Genomic DNA, 22,023 nt, shown 5'->3' with positions numbered 1-22,023 from the left:
TTTTCTGAAAATAAGATAATTTTTACTTAGAAAATCCTTCTTGATGTTCTCTAAAGTATTACAGAAAGAAAGTCAGATTTCTGAGTTTATATCTCACAGTTATGACTTTCTTCTCAGAATTGTGAGTTTGTATCTTGCAATTTAGAGTTTGTTGTAATTTTGAGAGACAAAACCCCAATAAATAATTAAATATGTATATATTTATTATTATTATTATTTATTTGTATTATTTATTTTTATTTGGAGGGTTTCATAACTCAGAGTAGAAGATACTGTACTACACTAATGATACAGCAATGATTAAAGCACTACTAATATTATTCATCTGCAATCAATTAGCCTTTTTTAAACTAACTTCAGATTTACCCAAAGTGTCTCTCACACACACACACACACACACACACACACACGCACACACACACACACACACACACACACACACACACACACACACACACAATAAGCTTCCTCTACAGGTGAAGGCTGCACAAGCCCTCCTGATCAACACTCATTCAATTAAACTTTAGATTTTTATTAACACTAGGTTTTATTGCATGTGTTATACATTCATTTGCACGCTTTTATAGATTTATTAAAAATAAAAAAGCCCTCCATATATATATATATATATATATATATATATATATATATATATATGAAATGTAGATACTGTACAATACTGTAATTTTATTGCCCCTAAAATACATTTTGGTATATGAAGGTTGAAACTAAATATATTTTCAATTTCACAAACATTACAGAACAGGAGTATTTCTGCCTGTGCATGATCAAAAAAGGCATCCTAAGGAGCATGGAAGCCGTTTTAGTGCAGTAGAAGATGCGTGACTGTGGTCTGGTTCTTGTGTCTGTGGGATCCAGGCGTCCCGTCGCCGTTGGCCAGTCAGTGAGCCGTGGCCTAAGAGGTTTTAACTTCGCTAACCTTCCTCTGCCAGGACGGCGGAGGCCTGCTGCTGCTGCTGCGGTATATTGGAGCGGCGGGAGCGGGATGTGATGTTATTAAACTCTCCGTTGCTCAGATGGAGCAAATCAACACTCAGGTGCTCCTAATCCAGAGAGAGACAGACAGAGAGAGAGAGAGAGAGACAGTACAATACCCTCTACTAATGCACATTGAGAAACGAGCCATCAAATTTGGGAAACACTTAAAAATGAGCAACCCCAACTCTTATCATTTTTAAGCCCTTAATAACCATGAAGTGAACCCTGAAAAAAGTCCCCTGATTCAGATGGTCCTGAAGCTGCAAACACAGACTAACATGACTAACATCCAGCAGCAGGACACTGAAACAACCAAATTATAAAAGCACAAAAACAAAATTATCTAACCTATTGGAAAGAAACAACAGAAAAACAAAGTAAACTTGAATGTTATTTGGCCCTAAATAGAGATTCCACAACTGCAGAATATCTGAGTACAGTGAAAGACTGTAAACTAAGAAGACAGATGACGAGGTACAGACTGAGCGGTCATACTCTGACTATAGAGACGGGCAGATATCGACAGCACTGGCTGCCCAGAGAGAGCCGCATCTGACCACACTGTACCTACAGAGAACACTTCCTCACTTCCTGCCATAACTATCAACACATTACAAAGACATTTTATCCAGAATTTGAAACACTTTACCCTGACTTCAAAATGTTAAACAAGAAAACACAACTTCAGTATTTATTAGGTGAAAAACAAGATAGTATCTCACTAGCAGCAAGATACATTGATGCCTGTCACAAAAAGAGGGAGGAGTCAACAAATCAGTGATGCGCCCCCACACACACACACACACACACACACACACACACACCATGCACACACACACACACACCACACACACACCACGCACACACACACTAAATTTTAAATTGTTCATAGAATTGTAGAATTCGTAGAATTAATTTGTTCTATTTTGTTTAATTATATATACATGCATTTTTTTATTTTAATTATTACTTTTTTTTTTTCATGCCAATAAAGCACATATTGAATTGAATTGAATTGACAGAGATTTATTTTTTTGAATTTTCAAGCATCTTTATTTACAGTTTTTTACAATCACTTTGCTACTATTTTCAGAACCTTGATGTCATTTTTCACAACTCTAGACACAAAACGGTTATCACTTGTAACACAGGCTGTCTGATGTTCAAACATTGCATTGTGCATCACATCTTTAAAGAAATCTTGCACAAACATTGGTTCAAAACACAAATTTACTGTGAAATACCATTGAAACATAACTATAGATCACCCACACACAAGCAACCGATAGTTTCACTGTGTCATTGTTCGTACAATCATTAAATATTGTAGAACAGAATAGGTGATACAGGTTTCATTATGGTACTACATGTACAGTAAATACATCTCTGTAAAAGCACTGCAGTAGTAGAGAGAATACTACAGACACAGTGGAGTCATTGAACAAAGTTTGTAATATATTGATGCAAAACACTACAGTACAATCACAACATAGGTTTATTTGAAGCAAATAGAAAAGAAAAGACAGTACTGTAAAACATCAAATGCAGTGTTCCTCAGCTTGCTTGTACTGTAAGAAACAAACCAGGAGTGATTACTGTACTTCTACATTGTCATCAACTCTGTGTTGTGGATTTGGCCACAGGTTCTCATCTACATCACAATGGATGTTTTCATTAGCCAAACATCTTGGAAAAAACCTTCAGGCATGGCCAATCCAGGCCTGACACTGGTCTGCTGTGATGTCATTGCAGGGGTCATCCATGGCCTGGAGAAGAGTGACTTGTTCATGAGGGAGCCTATCATGACCCTTCCATCTCCATGCGGAGAACAATCCCTCAATCGGGTTAAAGAAGGGAGAGTATGGGGGTAAATACAGGGTGGTAAATTGTGCATGGGCCTGAAACCATGCTTGCACCACATGAGCATGATGGAACCTGACATTGTCCCACACAATGACATAGGTCACACCTTCAGCTCTACAAACCTGATCGAGCTCATCAAGAAAGGTGACAAGGAGAGCTGCATTATATGGTCCAATATGAGGTCTGCGTCCCACCACACCATCTTCTGATATAGCCGCACACATGGTAATGTTGGCCCACGTTGTCCAGGTACTTGGATGGTTGCCCGCTGGCCAATGAAATTTGACAATTGAGAGTAGCATAATGTTTAGTGCATGCTGATAATTTACCGGTTCTCATTGCAGAAAGTTCTGATTATTGAGGCCACGGTTGACCTTCTGAGGTTTGGTTGTATCAGTCATTGTCATGCCATGATTTATGAATTGCCTTTTGAAATAGTAGTACTTTGTACTTTCACATAAAATCACATAACAAAATTTTTTCACAATTTTAAACCATTTTATAAAAAGAGTGCAAAATGAAGTTTATTTTCAATAACAGAAGACAAAGCTCCTCTATGACACCATATTCTTTCAAAAATATTTAAGGAGTCCATTGCTTTGTAAAAACGAAAATCAACGAGTTAAAAGCCTTGATTTGATCATAGCTTTAAACACCTTCAACATTATAATACATTTTTTGCTCAATTTGATCTCTTCTGCTTATGTAAATGGCCATTTTTGCTTTACCCAAAATCTAATTAAGCAATTGACACTCATTCTTTCGTTTTTGAACATATTTAAAGCCCAAACGTTTGCACAGAAAACTTCTCATTAAAACCATTAAAAAGATTGCAAACCATCAAATAAAGGCTTAAGTCTTGAACAATACAAAAAGGTATGAAAAAAGGTCTCTCTCTGAAAAACAAAAAGGAGATTCATTGCTAACATCTGGATTTAAAACAGAAATAAAAGCATTAACAGCAATAATGCCAAATAATGCCAGAATCAGTCAGACAACATATTATTACTCGCAGTGCTGGGGAAAGTTACTTTTAAAAGTAATGCATTACAATATTGTGTTACTTTTTATGGAAAGTAATATGTTACATTACTTTTGCATTACTTTTCAATATTGTTTTTAATATAAAAAGTAATATTTTTGGTCAATGTAAAAGCCCTTTCACACCAAAAAGTGAAATGAATATGCCTCAGGCTGAAAGAAACGTCTAATATCTAAAGGTTTATATACTGTTCTGAGTTTGCATTTAACTTACTGAATGTTGCATATTAATACTGAATGTGTTTTTGTGCAGTGAGATGAGTAAATAATGTTCATATTTACAGTAACATGTTCACACACAACGCTCTGCACTCACTCCTGATTTCTGTCAGTCAATACATCAGAAACACAGGAACTAGCGTTACTCATTTGAAATAGTAACTCAGATATTTCCTTCTAAATTAGTAAGTAATGCATTTCTTTACTAGTTACTTGAAAAAAGTAATCTGATTACATGACTCGCGTTTCTTGTAATGCATTACACTGTCAGTGAGTGTGATTTCAGTCCTTGATGAAATGTGATTTGAGTCCAGTACTGTCCAGCTGTGAGAAGCACGGGTGAAATCAGTGTGTGTGTGTGTGTGTGTGTGTGTGTGACTCTCTCAGGCTGATGTACAGCTGTCTGTGATGAAATTTGTCTTTGAGGTGGCTTGGTCTGTCTGATGGCGTTTAACAGCAGCCAGACGCTCTCTGATGTTCAGCTTTAGTCTGCTGTGGGAAATTCTGCACAAACACATCCAGTGACAGACCTGCGGTGCATCTGAGCTGCTGTTGCACAATGGAGAGAGATTCTCTTGCGACAGGTGACACAGGTGTGAACACCGCCGCACGCGTCTGACTGCTCTGCACGCGCAGCATCACAAATCAGGTGAACACACACTGTGTTCTGGGGAACGCATTACAAGTAACGTAATCAGATTACTTTTTTCAAGTTAAGTAAAGCATTGCTTTTTCATTTAGAAGGAAATATCTGAGTTACTTTTTTCAAATGAATAATGCTAGTTTCTGATGTATTGAGTGACAGCTCTGGTGCATGTTGAGAGAAATCAGGAGTAACATGAAGTAACATCTTACTGTAAATATGAACATTATTTACTCATCTCACTGCACAAAAACACATTCAGTATTCCTCGAAATTAATAAAAACAGTCAAATGCAAGCTCAGAATATTATATAAACTGCAATAATTAGATGTTAAATAAAACAAATATCATTTATGTATTTAATCCCATTTTATTAACCAATGTCTTTGTTACTGACCTTCGATGATCCAATTCAACCAGACTAATAAGCAAAAATACACATTTGTGTTTGATTTTAGTTATTGCTGAATCTCCTGCGTCGTATTCTTCATGTGATTAGTCTGAGCGGGGCTATTCTGGTAAAATAAAGGATAAATAAAAATAAAATATCTATAATTGTTTATGTCTAATTAAATTAGTATTAAATATAATATATAACAAAAAAGCTTCAACAGCAGTCAATCATATTTATGAAGTGATTTTTCATGTTAATAAACAGCTCCTCTATATTGATTTTTTTATATTATAATTTATTTATTTTAATTATTAATATTTTAATCAATTATTTCAGCAGTCAGATTAGTTTTAGCATACAGTAGTCAGGAGAACTGAGTGTAGTTCATCCTGAGCTCCGCAGAACTACAACGACCAGAAGCTCTTGTGGTTTACGTCGACGTCACAGACCGGAAGTGAATGAAGCAGCGGCGCTAAACACGCGACACAGAGGGTCACATTGAACACGCATCAATGTTTCACAATAATAAACACAATCTAGTGATTAATAACAGTATCTGAGGTGTAAATGGATCCGTCTAAAGCAGGTACAGGAAGATTTTGATTTCCGCCGGAATGCTTGTGAATAGAACACTAGTTACAGACTCCTGCTCACAAATCATCTTTTATTATCTTATATGTTTTATAAAAACATTTGATTGGTTCTTGATCACATACTGTGGCATCAGGAGTCATTCGGAGTGAATCGGGATGAATCTTGTTATTTAACTCAAACTCTATTCTATTTGTTTTCTTTTTATTTATAAACAACAACACTTGACTTTCTGACACTTGTACTCTATTCTATTTCTAACCTAACTACTTGTTTTCATCTTATTTAGTATAAAAATGTCCCTCTAGCGTTCTCTGTTTATTTGTTCTGTTCTTTTGACTCGTTTTATTATTATTTATGGGTTAAAGACGGTGTCTGCATCAAAAGAAACTTACAAAAGTGATTTTATGTTCATAGAAAGCACATTAAATGTAAGTAAAGTGTCTACTTTTAAGGTTTCAAATAAGTTTTTGGAGAATAAATTTGGTTGCAATAATGTTATATTGTCATTCAGTCACAGTGTAACACAATATTTATGTAAAAATTCAAACAACATGCTTATTCTGACTTGTACATATTAAAATATATAAAAGAATAAGAAAGCATATTAAGTTTTCTTGTGTTTTAAATGAGTAAAAAAATCTTACTGACAAATGGGCAAAACCTAAGATAGTGGCAATTTAAAAAAAAAAAAGTAAAATTACAACTCCATATTTTAATATGTCATAAATAGATTTTTTAAGATTGTTACACTGAATGATATTTTAGTGGGTGTCGTCTGTAATTCAGGGGAAAATGTATGATATTTATTTTTTGCGCAGAAAAACAAAAGAGACCCTCTAACACTAGCGTTCCCTAGTCTGTTTTTCTATTCTATCTACTTGTTTTCTTTTTATTTATTATATAAAAAAGCCCTTGTGTGCTGTGTTAGGCTAGACTCATCACAGCACTTGTGTATCATTGCTCTTTTGTTGTTTTGATTGCTTCTGTTGTCCTCATTTGTAAATCACTTTGGATAAATGACTAAATGTTATTTTTCCTCCACAGAGGAGCCGCAGCTGAGACACGTGGAGAAAGATGTGTTGATTCCTAAGCTGATGCGGGAGAAAGCCAAAGAGAGATGCACTCAACCTGTGGACGGTATGAATTATGAATATCATACAGTGAACACATACAGTACACATCAAACCTCCCATACAGGGTTTGATTTAAGGATTTTCCAGGTCTGGAAAAGTATGGAAAAAAGAAAGCGGAGTATGGAAAAGCATTTTGTGTTTGCAGACTTTTGCCCCTATTTAGTTTTTTTTATAATAGAAATTTATGAATTGAATGAAAATAAATGTATTGTACATTTTTACGTGTACACTGAATGAAGGTACATTTTTTGATTATGCAAAATGCAGGTTATATGCATTTTGGGTTTCTTCTTCTCACAACATTCTTAGCACCATATTACATAGCCTTTGCAAAAATAAAAAATATACAGACTTTTATGTGCGCATGAGAAACTATTAAACTTAGCGTATAGGACAATGCACACTGAGCCACCTTGAAATATTGCATACTGCCCTAACAAATGCCTTTTTCATAAACCCTTGAACTTGGCAAGTTTTATGCCATCAGCCCATTTTGTGTCATGGTATTTCTGCTGCTGCATGTTAAATTGGACATTAGGCCATGATTTTAGAGGTACTACCCTTAGAAAAGCCAACTTTTAAGTGAATAGATCTCTATTAATTCATGTGCATACATGCATTTTTTATTCATAGTAAGATGGCAGTGATGCACAAAGGAAAAAGGAAAAAAACCCTGAAAAATTTAAATATTTACAGACGACTATAATACATACCAAATATAAAGCTGAAAATAATGCTCCATGAATCATTTATGTTAAATATGGTCTGAAAATCTAAAGAGAGGTTTGGAAATTTGACCCTGCATGACCCCTGCACAAATTCACCCTCACCTGACATCATCTCGCTCGGGTTTCCTCTCATTCTCACCGAGCTAAACTCCACACATAATAGCAGGAAACGGGTGACGGGTCACAAACCAGCTGGCTCTGATGTAGTAGTTAGTGAGCTGCTCGCTGTCTCGTATGAACCCTCATGAGAGTGTGTGAGCGTCTGTGATCCCTCAAAATGCAGCTGATGAGGTTTCAGAACAGAGCGTTGGGTACTAAAAATACAAACATAATAATGCATCAGGTGACTTTATGGGTGTCTGTCTGAGAAACAATGAAAAACACTTTCCGTTGACCCAAAGTGACCCTAACTGGATTCAATACAATTCACCAAAAAAAAAATAGAGACTTAAACAAGTAAATCCAAATCTGGTTTTAGAAAAATGAATCGTAAACATCTTTAGTTTTTAATTTTGTATAACTAAACCTGGCTAAGCCATAGAAGCTGACATGGCCGTAAAAAAGGAGAGAGAAAATAGGTAAAAAATAAATAAATAAATATATATATGTATTAGTGCTGGCAACGATTAATCACAATTCAAAATAAATCCAAAATAAAAGTTTTTGTGAACATAACATATGTGTGTGTACTGTGTATATTATATATATATATATATACAGTACCCTCCATAATTATTGGAGCAGTGAAGACAAAATTGCTCTGTTGGCTGTGGAGTCAAGACATTTACAAATATGATTAAAATATGAATATGAGACAAAACTACAGAATGTCACATTTTATTATTAGCCGTTTCAACACATACATGTTTTACCAAATAAAAAGAACAGCACTTTTAGAGTTCATCCCACTCATTGATGTGTGTATATATATATATATATATATATATATATATAAATACAATACACATACATATATTTAAGAAAAATATGTTATGCTTATATATTAAATATATTTATATTTAATATAAATTATATGAATATAAATATATACATGTAAATATTTTCTAAATGTATATGGTATGTGTGTGTCTTTAAATATACATAATAAATATGCACAGTACACACACATATATTATGTAAACAAAAACTTTTATTTTGGATGCGATTAATCGTTGCCCGGCACCAATGTAGGATATTTTTTTAAATGACAAACAAGTTATATTAATATATAAATCAGATATAGATTTTAATATAATATTTCAAATTAAATTTACAAAAAAAACACTGTAACACTGTTACAATACAAATATTTATGTCCTAAATTCTGCACTTTCAAATGTTCAAATTCACAGGCTTTAATTTTGGCAGAATATTGGCCGATAATACAGATTATTTAGACTATGTATTCCATTCGGTATTTTTCGCCGGGCCACAAAGAAACACAGAGCTGAGTATCATCAGCATAACAGTGAAAGCTAACCCCGTGTTTCCTGATAATATCTCCCAAGGGTAACATGTAAAGCGTGAAAAGTAGCGGCCCTAGTACTGAGCCTTGAGGTACTCCATACTGCACTTGTGATTGGTATGATACCTCTTCATTCACTGCTACGAACTGATGGTGGTCAGATAAGTACGATTTAAGTAACCATGCTAATGCACTTCCACTAATGCCAACAAAGTTTTCTAGTCTATTCAAAAGAATTTTGTGATAGATAGTGTTGAACGCAGCGCTAAGATCTAGTAGCACTAATAAAGAGATACAACCACGATCAGATGATAAGAGCAGGTCATTTGTAACTCTAATGAGAGCAGTCTCAGTATTATGATATGGTCTAAAACCTGATTGGAAATCCTCACAGATAACTTTTTCTCTAAGAAGGAATATAATTGTGAGGATACTACCCGAATGTGTTTGTGTGTGTGTGTGTGTGTGTGTGGCAGTGTTTGCTCTCAGTGACTGAGATTGTCATTGTTGTAGTGGAGTATTTCTCCTCGTGTGTGTGTGTGTGTGTGTGTGTGTGGAAACCCCCTCCTGACGTTTGTTCATGGCTTTCACACCTCTGCGCCGCAGCGCTGCAGGGACAATTGTTAGCGTGTTCTGCACACGCATGACAGTCTGATGAAAGCGCTGGCTGGAGTTGTACTGAGACCACAGTGAGAACAAGCCTCTTCATTCTGCAGAGCTGCTTTAATCTCAGAGTTTCAGACGTTCAACTGCCACATGTGCCACGTTTGATCATGAGGTTTGATCAGGCAAAGTCAACATGAGCTCATGAGAGCATTGATTGTGTTTAATACGCTAATGGACTTATTGATAAGGTCATGTTGTTCCAAAGAAAATTATTTTTAGTAAACCTTTTGGGGTCATTCAGTGTTGAGATTTTTAGATTTTCTTTTTTCTAGTGATAGAAATACATAAATAAAGAAGAAAGGCAAAATATTAATTGTCATGGTTGTATATTCACTGAGTTATCCACTATTTTGTAGAAGGGGATCAAAATGGCAATTTTCACCTGAGATTCGGAGCCAAATTACAGTGGGTTAAAAATTACTTCAGAAATATGGCAGCATCATTACGTTATTTTTGCACAGAGATTGGTAGCTCTATTAGGAAAATCTGTTGACTTGAGCAATCTTTGTTGCATTATGTGCCAATGGTGACTTCAAAAATGGCAAAAAAATACTTTTCTTGTTTGTTGTTCTGAAGTTTGCATGCCTTTAAACATAAAGGTATCTTAATATCCTTTTAGAATTTGGTTTATAACAAACTTTTAATTTGTAAGGTCCTATAAGGTGCATTTCCAGAGATATTGTGATGTATATGGCTTCATGGGTAAATTGTTACATTTTACACACATTCAGTGGTCAAAAACCAAATGTGGGTCACTTTGTACATGTTTTTTTTTTCTTTTAAAGAGGAATATCTGAAGAACAAATCATGTTGAAACTATCAAATTGGGTTGAACATATCTAAGTGCCATCAATATTCTTTTTTCAAAGTTTGCCTGTAATTCTATAAATACAATACCCTTTTACATTCAAATTTTTAAAAACCTTTTCTTGTGGAATCTTCATTTTTAAGGCTCTATATGGTTCAGTTCCAGAGATATAAGGATCTCAATGCAGCTGTATGTCCAGGTTTTTTAATTTGACCCATTTTCAGTGGTTGAAAACCAAATGTTGGTCACAGCTGATACTTTTTGTATTCAAAGAAGAATATATGAAGAACAAATAATGTTGAAATTAGAAATGTAGCATGTTTCCCTCTATCAAAACAACTGCATACAACATGCCTCTCTGAGTGCCAAAAATATTATTTTTCCAAAGTTTCCATGGCTGTAACTCAAGAATTATTAGAGATGTCTTAGTATCATTTTAAATTCTGGTTCCTAAGAAACTTTTCTTTTGGAATTTTCATGTTTTATGCCTGTATGGTTCAATTCCAGAGATATAGGGATCTCAATGTGGTAACATGCAGTTACAATACTGAACTCTTGGTAGCTTCAGAAGCTGATAAAATGAACAAAATCCCTCCTACTCGCTTAACCAGTGCTAACAGCAGGGCGGTTTTAAACGAGAGCGATCTCAGGCTTGTGGACTGTAGTGGTTCAAATGGGGGGCCCTTCAAGGCCCTTAGCATGGTTGGTAATCCCAAGGTGGAACTGTACGAAGGCGTGGGGGGTTCATTCTCCTGGCGCCTTGTATAAACTGGACCACCGCACTATTTCTGTCCACCGATCGGCCAGCAATAGGGGCATGAAAAGTCATTATGGCTGAAGCGTAAACCTTGATGTTGGATGGGGAACGCTGTTTATCCAGCATCTCCTGCAGAAACGAAAGAACCACTGATATCTCGGAGGAAACCGGATCTAAGTCGCGGTCTTGACACCAAGCCGAGAAAATAGACCATTTCAGAGCATAGAGGCGTCTGGTAGACGGGGGACTAGCTTCTGCCATAGTGTTTAAGACACGCTCTGGGAGGACAAAAGACTCCCGTTGAGCGGCCACACATGCAGGGCCCATAACTCGGACCGTGGATGCCACAGCGTGCCGTTCGCTTGAGAGAGGAGGTCCCGTCTCTAGGGAATGGGCCACAGGGCTGCTTCGAGCAGCTGGAATAACTCCGACACCCACGGCTGTTTCCTCCAAAGGGGGGCTACTAGAAGAAGCCTGTGCCGTTGTTCCCTGACTCATCTGAGTACCTGTGGTCGCAGAGCGATTGGAGGGAACGCATAGAGCGGAAGGCTGGGCCACTCGTGGGCCAGGGCATCCGTGCTCTTCGTGAAATAGATTGGGCAATGAGAGTTGTTTTCGGAGGCGACGATGTATACTCGAGCTCTGCCAAAGACCTCCCAGATTTTCTGAACCGCAAGCAGGTGAAGCGTCCATTCTTCTGAGGAGACGTTGTTCCTCGACAACATATCCGCCCCTTGGTTCAACTTGCCCGACACATGCGTCGCCTTCAATGAGCGCAGATTGGCCTGAGCCCAAACAAGAAGGCCTTTTGCCAGCGTGCAGAGGCGCTTCGAGACGAGGCCGCCCTGGTGATTATGTATGACACCACGGACCTGCTGTCTGAGCGTATTAGCACATGGTGTCTCCTTATGTCCAGCAGAAAGAATTGACAGGCACAGCACACTGCTAGCATCTCTAGGCAGTTTATGTGGAGACCCGACTCCTCTTCGGACTAGAGACCTCGCACAGTGCTGCCCAATCCTTGATGGAATCATCTGTCGTGACAACCTTCTGTGCGCCGTGTCTAAGATCACACCTCACTTCAGCCAGATAGGGTCCCTCCAACGGTTCAGGGCTGAAACACAGGCCCGAGTCACCGTTATGCAATGGCAACCGTGACGCCAAGCCGCAGATGGAACCCTCTGTTTCAGCCAGAACTGGATGAGCCGCATGCGAAGCAGGCCCAACCGAAGTACAGGTGAAGCTGCTGCCATAAGGCCCAGCATTTTCTGGAAAGCCTTGAGCGGGTGGATGGTCCCTTCCTTGAAGGAGGCCGCACAGCGCTGAATCGTCTTGGCTCGTTCCACTGAGACAGTTGTTGTCATCTGCACCGAGTCAATAACTGTCCTCAGGAACGACACTCCTTGGCTGGGTGACAGTATGCTCTTGGCAAAGTTGACCCTGAGCAAAGTTGAATCTAAGTGGCTGAGGAGAGGGTCTTGTGCGATGTTGAAACTGACTCTGACTGGGCCAGAATGAGCCAGTCGTCGAGGTAGTTGAGGTTGCAGATTCCCATCTGTGGGAGAGGGAAGAGTGCCGCATCCATGCATCGCTACCAGGCTGGACATCGACCGCCCGATGGCCTGGGCAGTGGCTTTGGTGGCACGCAGGGCCAGGTCCGTCGTGCTCCTCAGGTCCCTGAGTGAAGCAGAGTCGAGACCGGCCTCCTCGCTGGCGAGCATCTTGGCCTGGAAGACCTGGAGCACAGCCATGGAGTGCAGCGCCGAAGTCACTTGTCCATCGCACAGCCAGCGAGTGCAGACGTGGCTCTGCACAGCTTGGACGGATGGTTCGCCCTCGCCGCCTTCCTGATAGCCGCGGCCACGGACTCATCCAGAGGGGGCAGGTGCTCATAATCCCTTCTCTTCAGCGCCGTCAACAGAGGTGAGGGCAGAGGAAGCAGAAGGTCGGATGCGAGACGAGTAGGGAGCGCGTCACGATTTAGTGAGCTCGTCGTGGACTTCGGGAAGGGGGAACAAGCGTTGGCGGGGGGCTTGTTGGCACCCCAGGAGAAACTACTCGTCCAGCCTGTTGCGAGATGGTGATCAGGTTGAGTGAAGAGGACCGGCGAATCCTCTCTCTGCGGTGATGGCGAAGCACATGGGCACTGAACCGACGTGAGCTTGCTCGTCTCCAGCCGCTCGAATCCTCTGCCCCTCTGTTTCTTCCTGGTTGGTCCCTGGGAGGAAGAGAACGGGAGGGTGCGAGGGGCGTAGTCGCTCTCTGAAAAGAAAGGTATCTGCGAGCGCAGAGAGTGAAGACTGAAACTCTCGCAATGAGAGCAGTCAGCCCTGTTGATGTCAGCGTGGGATTTCCCATCAGTCGGTCACGCTGAGTGCGTGTCATGCTTGGGGAAATCCCACGCTGACGCTGTGCTCAGCGGGACTGGCGTCAGCGAATAGTCAGCGAGGAAGAATCTTCGTTGCTGAAGAGAAATCTGAGATGCGGCGGCGAATTGGCCACTTATATAGCCAGAGGCCCCGCCCATTTTGGCGGGCTATGGCGGGCTGCATAGCCATAGGCTCGCTCATCGCCGCCGCTGAGCCATTGGTTCGTTTTTATAGCACTGCACGAACCAATGGACGTGCAATTTCACTGCGTGATTGAAAAAGGCTTCAGTGAAGAGGAAAAAAAGGAGTCTTTCCCATACAGCATCATACGACGCAGTACGAGTGAAATATCGACAGGGAACTGATATTTATGGCACTTAGACAGGTGTAATTATGCAATTTTTTGACAAAAGGAAAAAGATACATATCTATTTTCAACATTATTTGTTCTTCAGACCTTCACCCTTTAAAGAAAAGAATTATCATCTCTGTGCACAGTGACCCACATTTGGTTTTTGACCACTGAAAATGTGTACAATTTACTTATTTACTCTTTTGAGTCATATTTAGATCCAAATATCTTTGTAAATTAATAGAGCCTTAAAAATAAGGATACAAAATCTAAATCTAACAAAATCTATAAGGATATTAAGATGTCTTATTTGTCTTCCTAAAATAGCCAAAAATATCAACAAAATAAAAAATGTGAAAATTTTTATAATAATTTAATAATAATTTTAACTTGTTTAATAATTTTAACTTTAACAATGCAACAATTTATTAAAATTTTAACAATAATAGTGTCCGATGAAACATTTTTTTCAAACATTCTTTGTTGTCTCTCTTTTTATATTTTTGGGATTCTGTGTTTGCATAAAATGTTAATAGTTACATTTTTAAAAATGTAATCAATTCAGAATTCAATGATAATAGTGATATTTCTTAAAGATATATTGTCAAGACTAGTGAAGAGCTTTAGACTTTCTGTGTGTTTTAGTAAATTATTATTATAACTCATCAGTAATATGTGGCGCTTAATGCCATATTTATTTTGCAGGTGCGGTTATGAATTTATAACATTACATGTATACATGTAAATGTATTTTTAGGACATAAAAATATTTTTTTAGATTTTATTTTTTAATGTAAAAAAAAACGTTTGCCTCCTGTAAATTTTGTTTGTGAAAATGGCATGAGATTTTTGTCAACTAATTTTTTTTATTGTTTAGGCTATATAATTTAAAAATCATGTCTTTTTTTGTATGCAATAAACAAAGTTACACATAAAATGGCTGAATTGAAATTTTACATAATATGTAATGAATGTTCACTAAAATATTTAAATAAGCAGAAATTCCAATCAATCTGCAAATGAGTCAAACGCTGTTCAGTTCTTAAGGATTTGTTTTCTGGATTTGACCGAGACCGCCTGTGTTTTACCCTTTATTGTAGTGAGGGACAGAGACACACATTAATATCAGCTGAAGTGAGTCGATGGTCTCTCAGATGAGTCTTTATCTTCATGTTTATGCATCAGATGATCTTCATATGTATCAGATTAGTCTCACGCTCCTGCTCTCTGGAATTGGTTTTGCTGGATCTGCTCTGCATGCAGATGAAAGCAGTAATTACAGAGATGTTTGGTGAGCTTTGAGACACTGGAGAGCTAATTAATGTTTGACAGGAGCAGACCCTGATAACAGAAACTGCAGCAGCCTTTTCACACACCTTCATTCATTCAATCAATCAGTTGAAGGTGTTTTGAGAGAGAATCTTGTGTTGTGTGTTTGTAGAGTTCAATCGCTGCTGTAAGGACGCCGGCTTCTTCATGGTGTTCCGGTGTCGAGAGGAGAACGCCGCTCTGAGACAGTGTCTGACGCAGCAGTGAGTCTCTTCATCATCAATACAGCACAGCTTCTCATCATCAACTCTTTCAGGGGAAAAAGACACAATGGTCCCGTAAAAACAAACAAAAACATTGTAGTATATCATATCATTTTGTGCCTATTTTTTGTTTTATATTTTTTTACACTGAAAAAAAAAAAATTTTTTATTTATATATATATATATATATATATATATATATATATATATATATATATATATATATATATATATATATATATATATATATATATATACACACGTTTTTTTTTTTTTTTGCATGGAATACATTTTATTATAATATAGCTGGATATAATTTATTTCTGGCCCACACCCACCAAAGTTTGGGCACCTGTTGGTTCAGAGATCCTAAAAACTGGCATGGTTAAGAATAAACTGAAATGTAAAAAATAATTTGTCAATTTGATTGAAATTATTTATAAATAAATAAATAAATAAAAAAATATATACATTGCAATATAATATAGAGAATTTGATTTAAAAAATAATAAAATTTTTGTTGCTGTTGTTGTTTTTAAAACACATTTTAAATTCGTCCCACAATCAGGTTTGATTTTTGATATGTTATATTAGTTTGGCCATTTCTGGTCTAGTTGGTGTATTTATCCAGAGATCCTAAAAAATATCTAAAACAATATAAGTGAATTTGATTACAAAATATATTTTTACAAATAAATTATTATTATTAAATAATAATTTAAAGCAATTTTATGTAGTGTAATGACTTTTATTTAACAATATTTTTCATTTTAAAGAAGTACCTCTGGTCTAGTTGGTGCATCCTAAAAAATAGCATTGTGCATCATTCACAGGCGGAAATATTTGCAAAAATGAAATTTTTATTATGTTATTTTTTTTTTATTATTTTTAGTATCAGCTATTTGTTACATAGTTTTATTTTAGTTAAGCATTGGAATGGCTTCGTTTTAAAATATGAAATATTTGAAAAACTTTTGTAAAAATATTTAAATATATTTATGGCAATATATTATTAAGGTAATTTCATGTTCACAATTTAAAATTCAAGATATTTGTAAAAAATGAGAAAAAGATAAATTTGGATAGAAATGTGTTTTCTTCTATTTTAGTTAGTTGATGAGTGTTTGTGTTCTGAAGCTGTTTGTGGTTTGGCTCAGTTATCAGGATCCAGCGTTCTTCGAAGAGTGCAAACAGGAGTATCTCAGAGAGAAACAGGAATACGTTCAGACAGGGATTCCAGCCAAGAACCGGAAGCAGAAGCTCCCCACCAGCATGTAGATGGACGTGATGAAGAACACTGCAGTGAGGATGATGAAGATGATGGACCATGAAAATCATTTCTGGATGTTTTTGGAGACGCTGTTGTCTCCGATGGACGTTCTCTATGTCTTGTTGGTTTATATTCATGATTAGCTCTCATAAATCATCACTGGCACCTAAAGCCTAATAAAAATTCATAGAGAATGTTTTTGAATCACATCAGATGTGTATCGTCCCACCGACCCCCGGGGAATTACTGCCTCAACCTCAAATCAGACGGCTGCTTTTTGTTTGTTTTGTTTTAAAATACAACCTCGGAGTTATTCATGATGCTCGTGTTTGGATGATTTTCAATCAGTTTGTGCTTCAGATTCAGGAAATCAAGTTATTCCTGGAGGTTCTAATTGAACGAGTGTTCACTTTCTGTAGTTGAGTGTCTGGCACTGTAGCAACACTTTTTTATTTAAAATATAATTATATAAATAACAGGTGATATTAATTGTGAACTTTTCATAAAATATGTTAAACATATATATATGTGTCCCTGCAGCACAAAAGCAGTCATCAGTAGCACAGGTATATTTGTAGCAATAGACAACAATACATTGTATGGATCAAAATTATACATTTCTCTTTTATGACAAAAATCATTAGAATATTAAGATCATGTTCCATCAAGATATTTTGTAAATTTCCTACCGTAAATATATCAAAACTTCATTTTTGATTAGTAATATGCATTGCTAAGAACTTAATTTGAACAACTTTAAAGGAGATTTTCTCAATATTTAGATTTTTTTGCTCCCTCAGATTCCAGATTTTCAAATAGTTGTATCTCAGACAAATATTGTCCTATTGCTGTATACAGCTTTCAGATGATGTATAAATCTCAATTAAAAACAAATGGACCCTTATGACCGGTTTTGTGCTCCAGGGTCACATTTATATAAAATCTGAAGTCAGTAAGATTTAATGTTTTTAAGAAGTCTCTTCTGCTCACAGAAGCTGCATTTATTTGATCAAAAGTACAGTAACAAAAATTGTGTAATATAATTTAAATTGTTTTCTATGTGAATATCTGAATGTATTTCTGTGATGCGCAGCTGTATTTTCAGCATCATTACTCCAGTCTTCAGTGTCACATGATCTTCAGAAATCATAATAATATACTGATTTACTGATCAACAAACATTTCTGATTATTATCAATGTTGAACACAGTTGTGCTGCTCAATATTTCTGTGGAAACCGTGATACATTTTATTTAGGATTCACAGATGAACAGCATTTATTTGAAGTCAAAATATTTTAGAACATTATAAATGTCTTTAGTCACTTAATGCATCCTTGAATGAAAGTATTAATTTATAACCTTACTTAAAATAGTATAATGATAATGAAGCCATATATATAATTATTAATGTTAATTATTTATGAAAATGCAAACTGAAAGTATCAAATGTGATCCCCATAAAAGCTTGAAATATTAATATCTTTTCATCTGGATGTAGTTGTTATACGGATCGTTTAATAAACCGTGTGCCATGTGAATATGAGACAAGAAACAATCTAACACTCAAAAATAATAGTTTGTTGGTGCTGAAGGTCATAAGAGCATCAGATACAGTTAATATATTTATCCTTCAAATGCAAAGTTACAATAATTACATAAGTTCATCACAGAATCACATCTCAACCCTCCACAGATACAGTAACATCACATCAGACCTTTTAATAACCTTCACCCTTAAACTAAACGTTCACAATTCATTTATTGAATATTTACAAACTTTTCAGGATTAATAATCCTAAAAATAATCTACTGTACATTGCATTTTGGTTCACAGATCTGTCGCAGTAGAGCCGAACATGTTTCATGTCAAATCAGAGGTTTCCAGAGTCCATCTGCGGATTGGCTCTCCGTGATGAGGATTGTGGTCACATGACCGCTGTCAAATCAAATCGGCAAATGCATTACAAGCTTTTAAACACAAAGTCTGGCCTGTGGCACTATTATAAGTTTATATACACATACAATCGATTTTTCATCATCTTTGTGCTTCACATTTCTTTGAACATGACAGAATGCAGTTGGTATCAAGATGAAACGTTTTACTGTGATCTGTGACAAACCCTCGTCCGTCTTTAGAAACACAGGCTGCTTGTGTCTCTGCACATTATTAATGCCTTTAACATCTCAGATTTGTATAGATTTAGAAACATCTTTGAATGCAAAAATTACTTTAAATGATGCATCAGAGCACATTATTATAAAGAAAAGAAACCTTGTTTTTGTAATCATTCATCAACACGTAAAATTGAGAAGAAACCCAATCATATTTGATCGATTTCTGAGTAATAAAATCCAATTTTCTTAATAAATACTCATCGGATTACAGAAGTAAAATGGCTTGTTTCATGTGGACTTTAAACAGGGTTCCCACAGCTTTAGTTTCTGATTTTTCAAGAATTGTGAGAATTACAAATACAACGTGGAATGAGGAGCTAAGCAAGGCAGCGAGCATCAGATCAAACGCAACAAGTGATTAAAGACATTAAGATAATTTCAGTCAAAATAGCTGAGAAAAATAAAATGCAATCACAATCACCAAATTGATGTGGCATGGTCAGTGTGAGGTGACAGTGAGACACAACATTTGGTGTCAGTATGCCGAAGCTTTGCAGAGATACAGCCTCAGATGCAGCTTGGCAACATGCCAGCAAATTCGTTAATGCGGTAAACGAAAACTGTTCTATCGACACAAAATCCATAAGCTTTTGCCAGCAGACAAAAAAATGTTTTCAGAGGAATTAAAAATGGCGGACAGGAAGTTCGGCCAATTATGGTACAATTGGTATAGACGTTCTCAGCATAATCTAAGAAATCTATCAAGACCAGTAGGCAAAACTATTCAAAAGTTAATAACATTTTTTAAAATGATATTATAATTGCCCAAAGCTTTCTGAGTACCTTCAGGGCATGATAACGATGACTTCATGAACACACCAATGCATTCGTAAAAAAAAAAAACAGCATTTTACGACAAAATTCAAAATAGGTCGACATGGGAATAATGGGTATCTTTCAACTTGGTATGTCGTCACGAAAGTGAAATGACCAGTCTTGTGATTTTTGGCCTAAGAGGAGCTAGAAAAGAAGATTTTTCAAAATACTCGAAACAGAGGGAACATTTTCAAAATGAGGTCATAGGGTGCAATCAAATCGGCATGAGCCAAGAAATCGGAGGAATTTTCTTTTTAAGAGGAATTCTGAAAAATAGATTTTTCCAAATAATTTTTTTTCTTTCTAAACCTTTTATTCAAAAATGATTAGCATAAACATGAGTGCAAATTTGAGCTGTTGGTGGCGCTAGAGGGCTTGAGTTAGAGACTCCAAACTTGGTGTGATTAATGTTGAGACTGTCCTCTATCTTTGTGCCAAATTTCACATCTTTCCCAGAAGCGGTTCTATGGGCAGCCATAGACTTCCATAGCGGGAGAAGAAAGAATATGAAAACTACTGGATACAACAAGTGCTTGGCCCCTAAAAAGAGCACATCGTTTACTACAGAAAGACTCTTTAACATAGAAATTTCCAGGCTGACTGTGAGACCCTGTTTAAAGCTAAATAACTTGCACATACACACCTGCCGCCTACAGATCCACTCGTTTATTGACTAAATCTAAGCACTAAAACATTGTTTTCTCTGATTTGAACAGCAGTATGGTACGGGCATCAACACACGACAGATGTGTTTCTAAAGAAACAACCTTCGAGGAGTGCTTGAGCTACTAAAACCTTCCCTTTACACATTCAGAAATACAAGACAGGATCCGTAACGCTTAATAGGATCGACTCGACCCAGGAGATGGACACAAGCCTATAGGAGACAGTGAATCACAATTTTAGGTCAGGAATAGGGTTGGGAATTGAAAATCCAGAATCGCATACTTAAAATCGGTCAAAATAGTATCAATTCCTGTGTGTGCATCTTACAAATCAATCTTGAGTGAGTCATTCCATTCATAAATTCCATGAGATACAATATATCCAGAATCATGCAGCTCTATTTTGCACACAAACATCTCTTAATAGAGTCCAGTTTTTATGTAGCTGGCTGATTTTTGTTCATGGTATTCAGCAGCAATTAACTGTTTTGCAAAAAGAGAGACAGAATATATATGACCCTGGAGCACAGTCATGAGTAACACAGGTATATTTGTAGAAATAGCCAACAATACATTGTATGGATCAAAATCAAAACTGACTAACTGATTTCCTACCGTAAATATATCAAAACTTCATTTCTGATTAGTAATATGCATTGCTAAGAACTTCATTTGAACAACTTTAAAGGAGATTTTCTCAATATTTAGATTTTTTTGCTCCCTCAGATTCCAGATTTTCTAATAGTTGTATCTCAGACAAATATTGTCCGATCATAACAAACCATACATCAATGGAAAGATGATTTATTCAGCTTTCAGGTCATGAATAAATCTCACTTTCAAATAGTTGGCCCTTATTACTGGTTTTGTGGTCCAGGGTCAAATATATGTTTGATATCTAAATGTTTGACTTCATTTTTGGAATTGAAACTGGGAATCGATGAGAATCGGAAATTAATAAAAACCAAACAATACCCAACCCTAGTCAGAAACGCGTCCACTCAAAGGTTTCTCCGTCCCAGTCTGCTCGAGGTATTTGCTCATCCGGGATCATCCAGAGAGGGATGTGTGTGTTAAGGCAGGTAAGGTGTGGGGGGCCGGGGCCGGGATTCAGTAGGGTTGGGCCCAGTCGCCAGGACTCTTGGGTTTGGTTTGGTCCCAGAACATTGCATCGCTGGGTCGGGGAGGGCTGGGGAAGGACCAGGAGCTGTCGTCCAGCGAGCTCATGCGCAGAGGGGGATTGAGCCGCAGGCCGGGGCTCCCTAGCGGGGCCGGACGTGGCATGGGCCATGGCTCCTGGGGGCCGTCGGGGGCTGAGGGCAGTGGAGGCGCGCTGGGAGGACGAGGGACGCTGCTTCTCTGCATATCATCCAGGCACTGCACTGGAACAGTTGAAGCAGCTGAAACCGACAGTCTCCAGATTTATTACACACCTCAGAAACTACCACAAACACACTACAGCTACAAAACATGCTGCCTACTGAGTGCACTCACAACAGCCTGACTAACTCATATCAAAACATGCAAAGTA

General features: G+C 37.2%; 2 protein-coding genes across 3 annotated transcripts in view; one reads left to right on the top strand and one right to left on the bottom strand.

Annotated features, from left to right (window-relative positions):
* Window positions 1-5,592: 5,592 nt before the first annotated feature.
* On the top strand, window positions 5,593-19,226 carry LOC306877515 (COX assembly mitochondrial protein homolog). Of its 2 annotated transcripts, XM_079429305.1 has the most exons (5): window positions 5,607-5,746; window positions 6,799-6,891; window positions 15,474-15,564; window positions 16,722-16,866; window positions 18,671-19,226. In XM_079429305.1, the coding sequence occupies exons 1-4, from the start codon at window positions 5,728-5,730 to the stop codon at window positions 16,840-16,842; spliced, it is 324 nt and encodes a 107-aa protein (XP_079285431.1). In that variant the 5' UTR covers window positions 5,607-5,727; the 3' UTR covers window positions 16,843-16,866; window positions 18,671-19,226. The 2 variants fall into 2 exon arrangements, with proteins under 2 accessions (XP_079285430.1, XP_079285431.1); XM_079429304.1 differs by lacking the exon at window positions 18,671-19,226 and having other exon boundaries at window positions 5,593-5,746; window positions 16,722-18,382.
* Window positions 18,448-22,023, bottom strand: part of LOC306877507 (5-azacytidine-induced protein 2-like) — a 29,945-nt gene continuing 26,369 nt past the window's right edge. Inside the window, exon 8 of the mRNA XM_079429290.1 lies at window positions 18,448-21,892. Within this exon, the coding sequence (XP_079285416.1) occupies window positions 21,603-21,892 (290 nt within the window). The 3' untranslated portion in view covers window positions 18,448-21,602. The remainder of the gene's footprint in view (window positions 21,893-22,023) is intronic.

This window comes from Barbus barbus, assembly GCF_936440315.1.
Source record: "Barbus barbus genome assembly, chromosome: 12".
In the NCBI taxonomy this organism is placed as follows: Eukaryota; Metazoa; Chordata; class Actinopteri; order Cypriniformes; family Cyprinidae; genus Barbus; species Barbus barbus.
Note: the sequence above shows the minus strand (reverse complement) of the source record. Positions and strands in the feature narration are given on the sequence as shown.

Coding starts and splice junctions, on each gene's coding strand:
- LOC306877515 (XM_079429305.1), top strand. Junction 6,892..15,473: donor ATGCACTCAACCTGTGGACG/GTATGAATTATG, acceptor GTGTGTTTGTAG/AGTTCAATCGCTGCTGTAAG. Junction 15,565..16,721: donor AGACAGTGTCTGACGCAGCA/GTGAGTCTCTTC, acceptor GGTTTGGCTCAG/TTATCAGGATCCAGCGTTCT.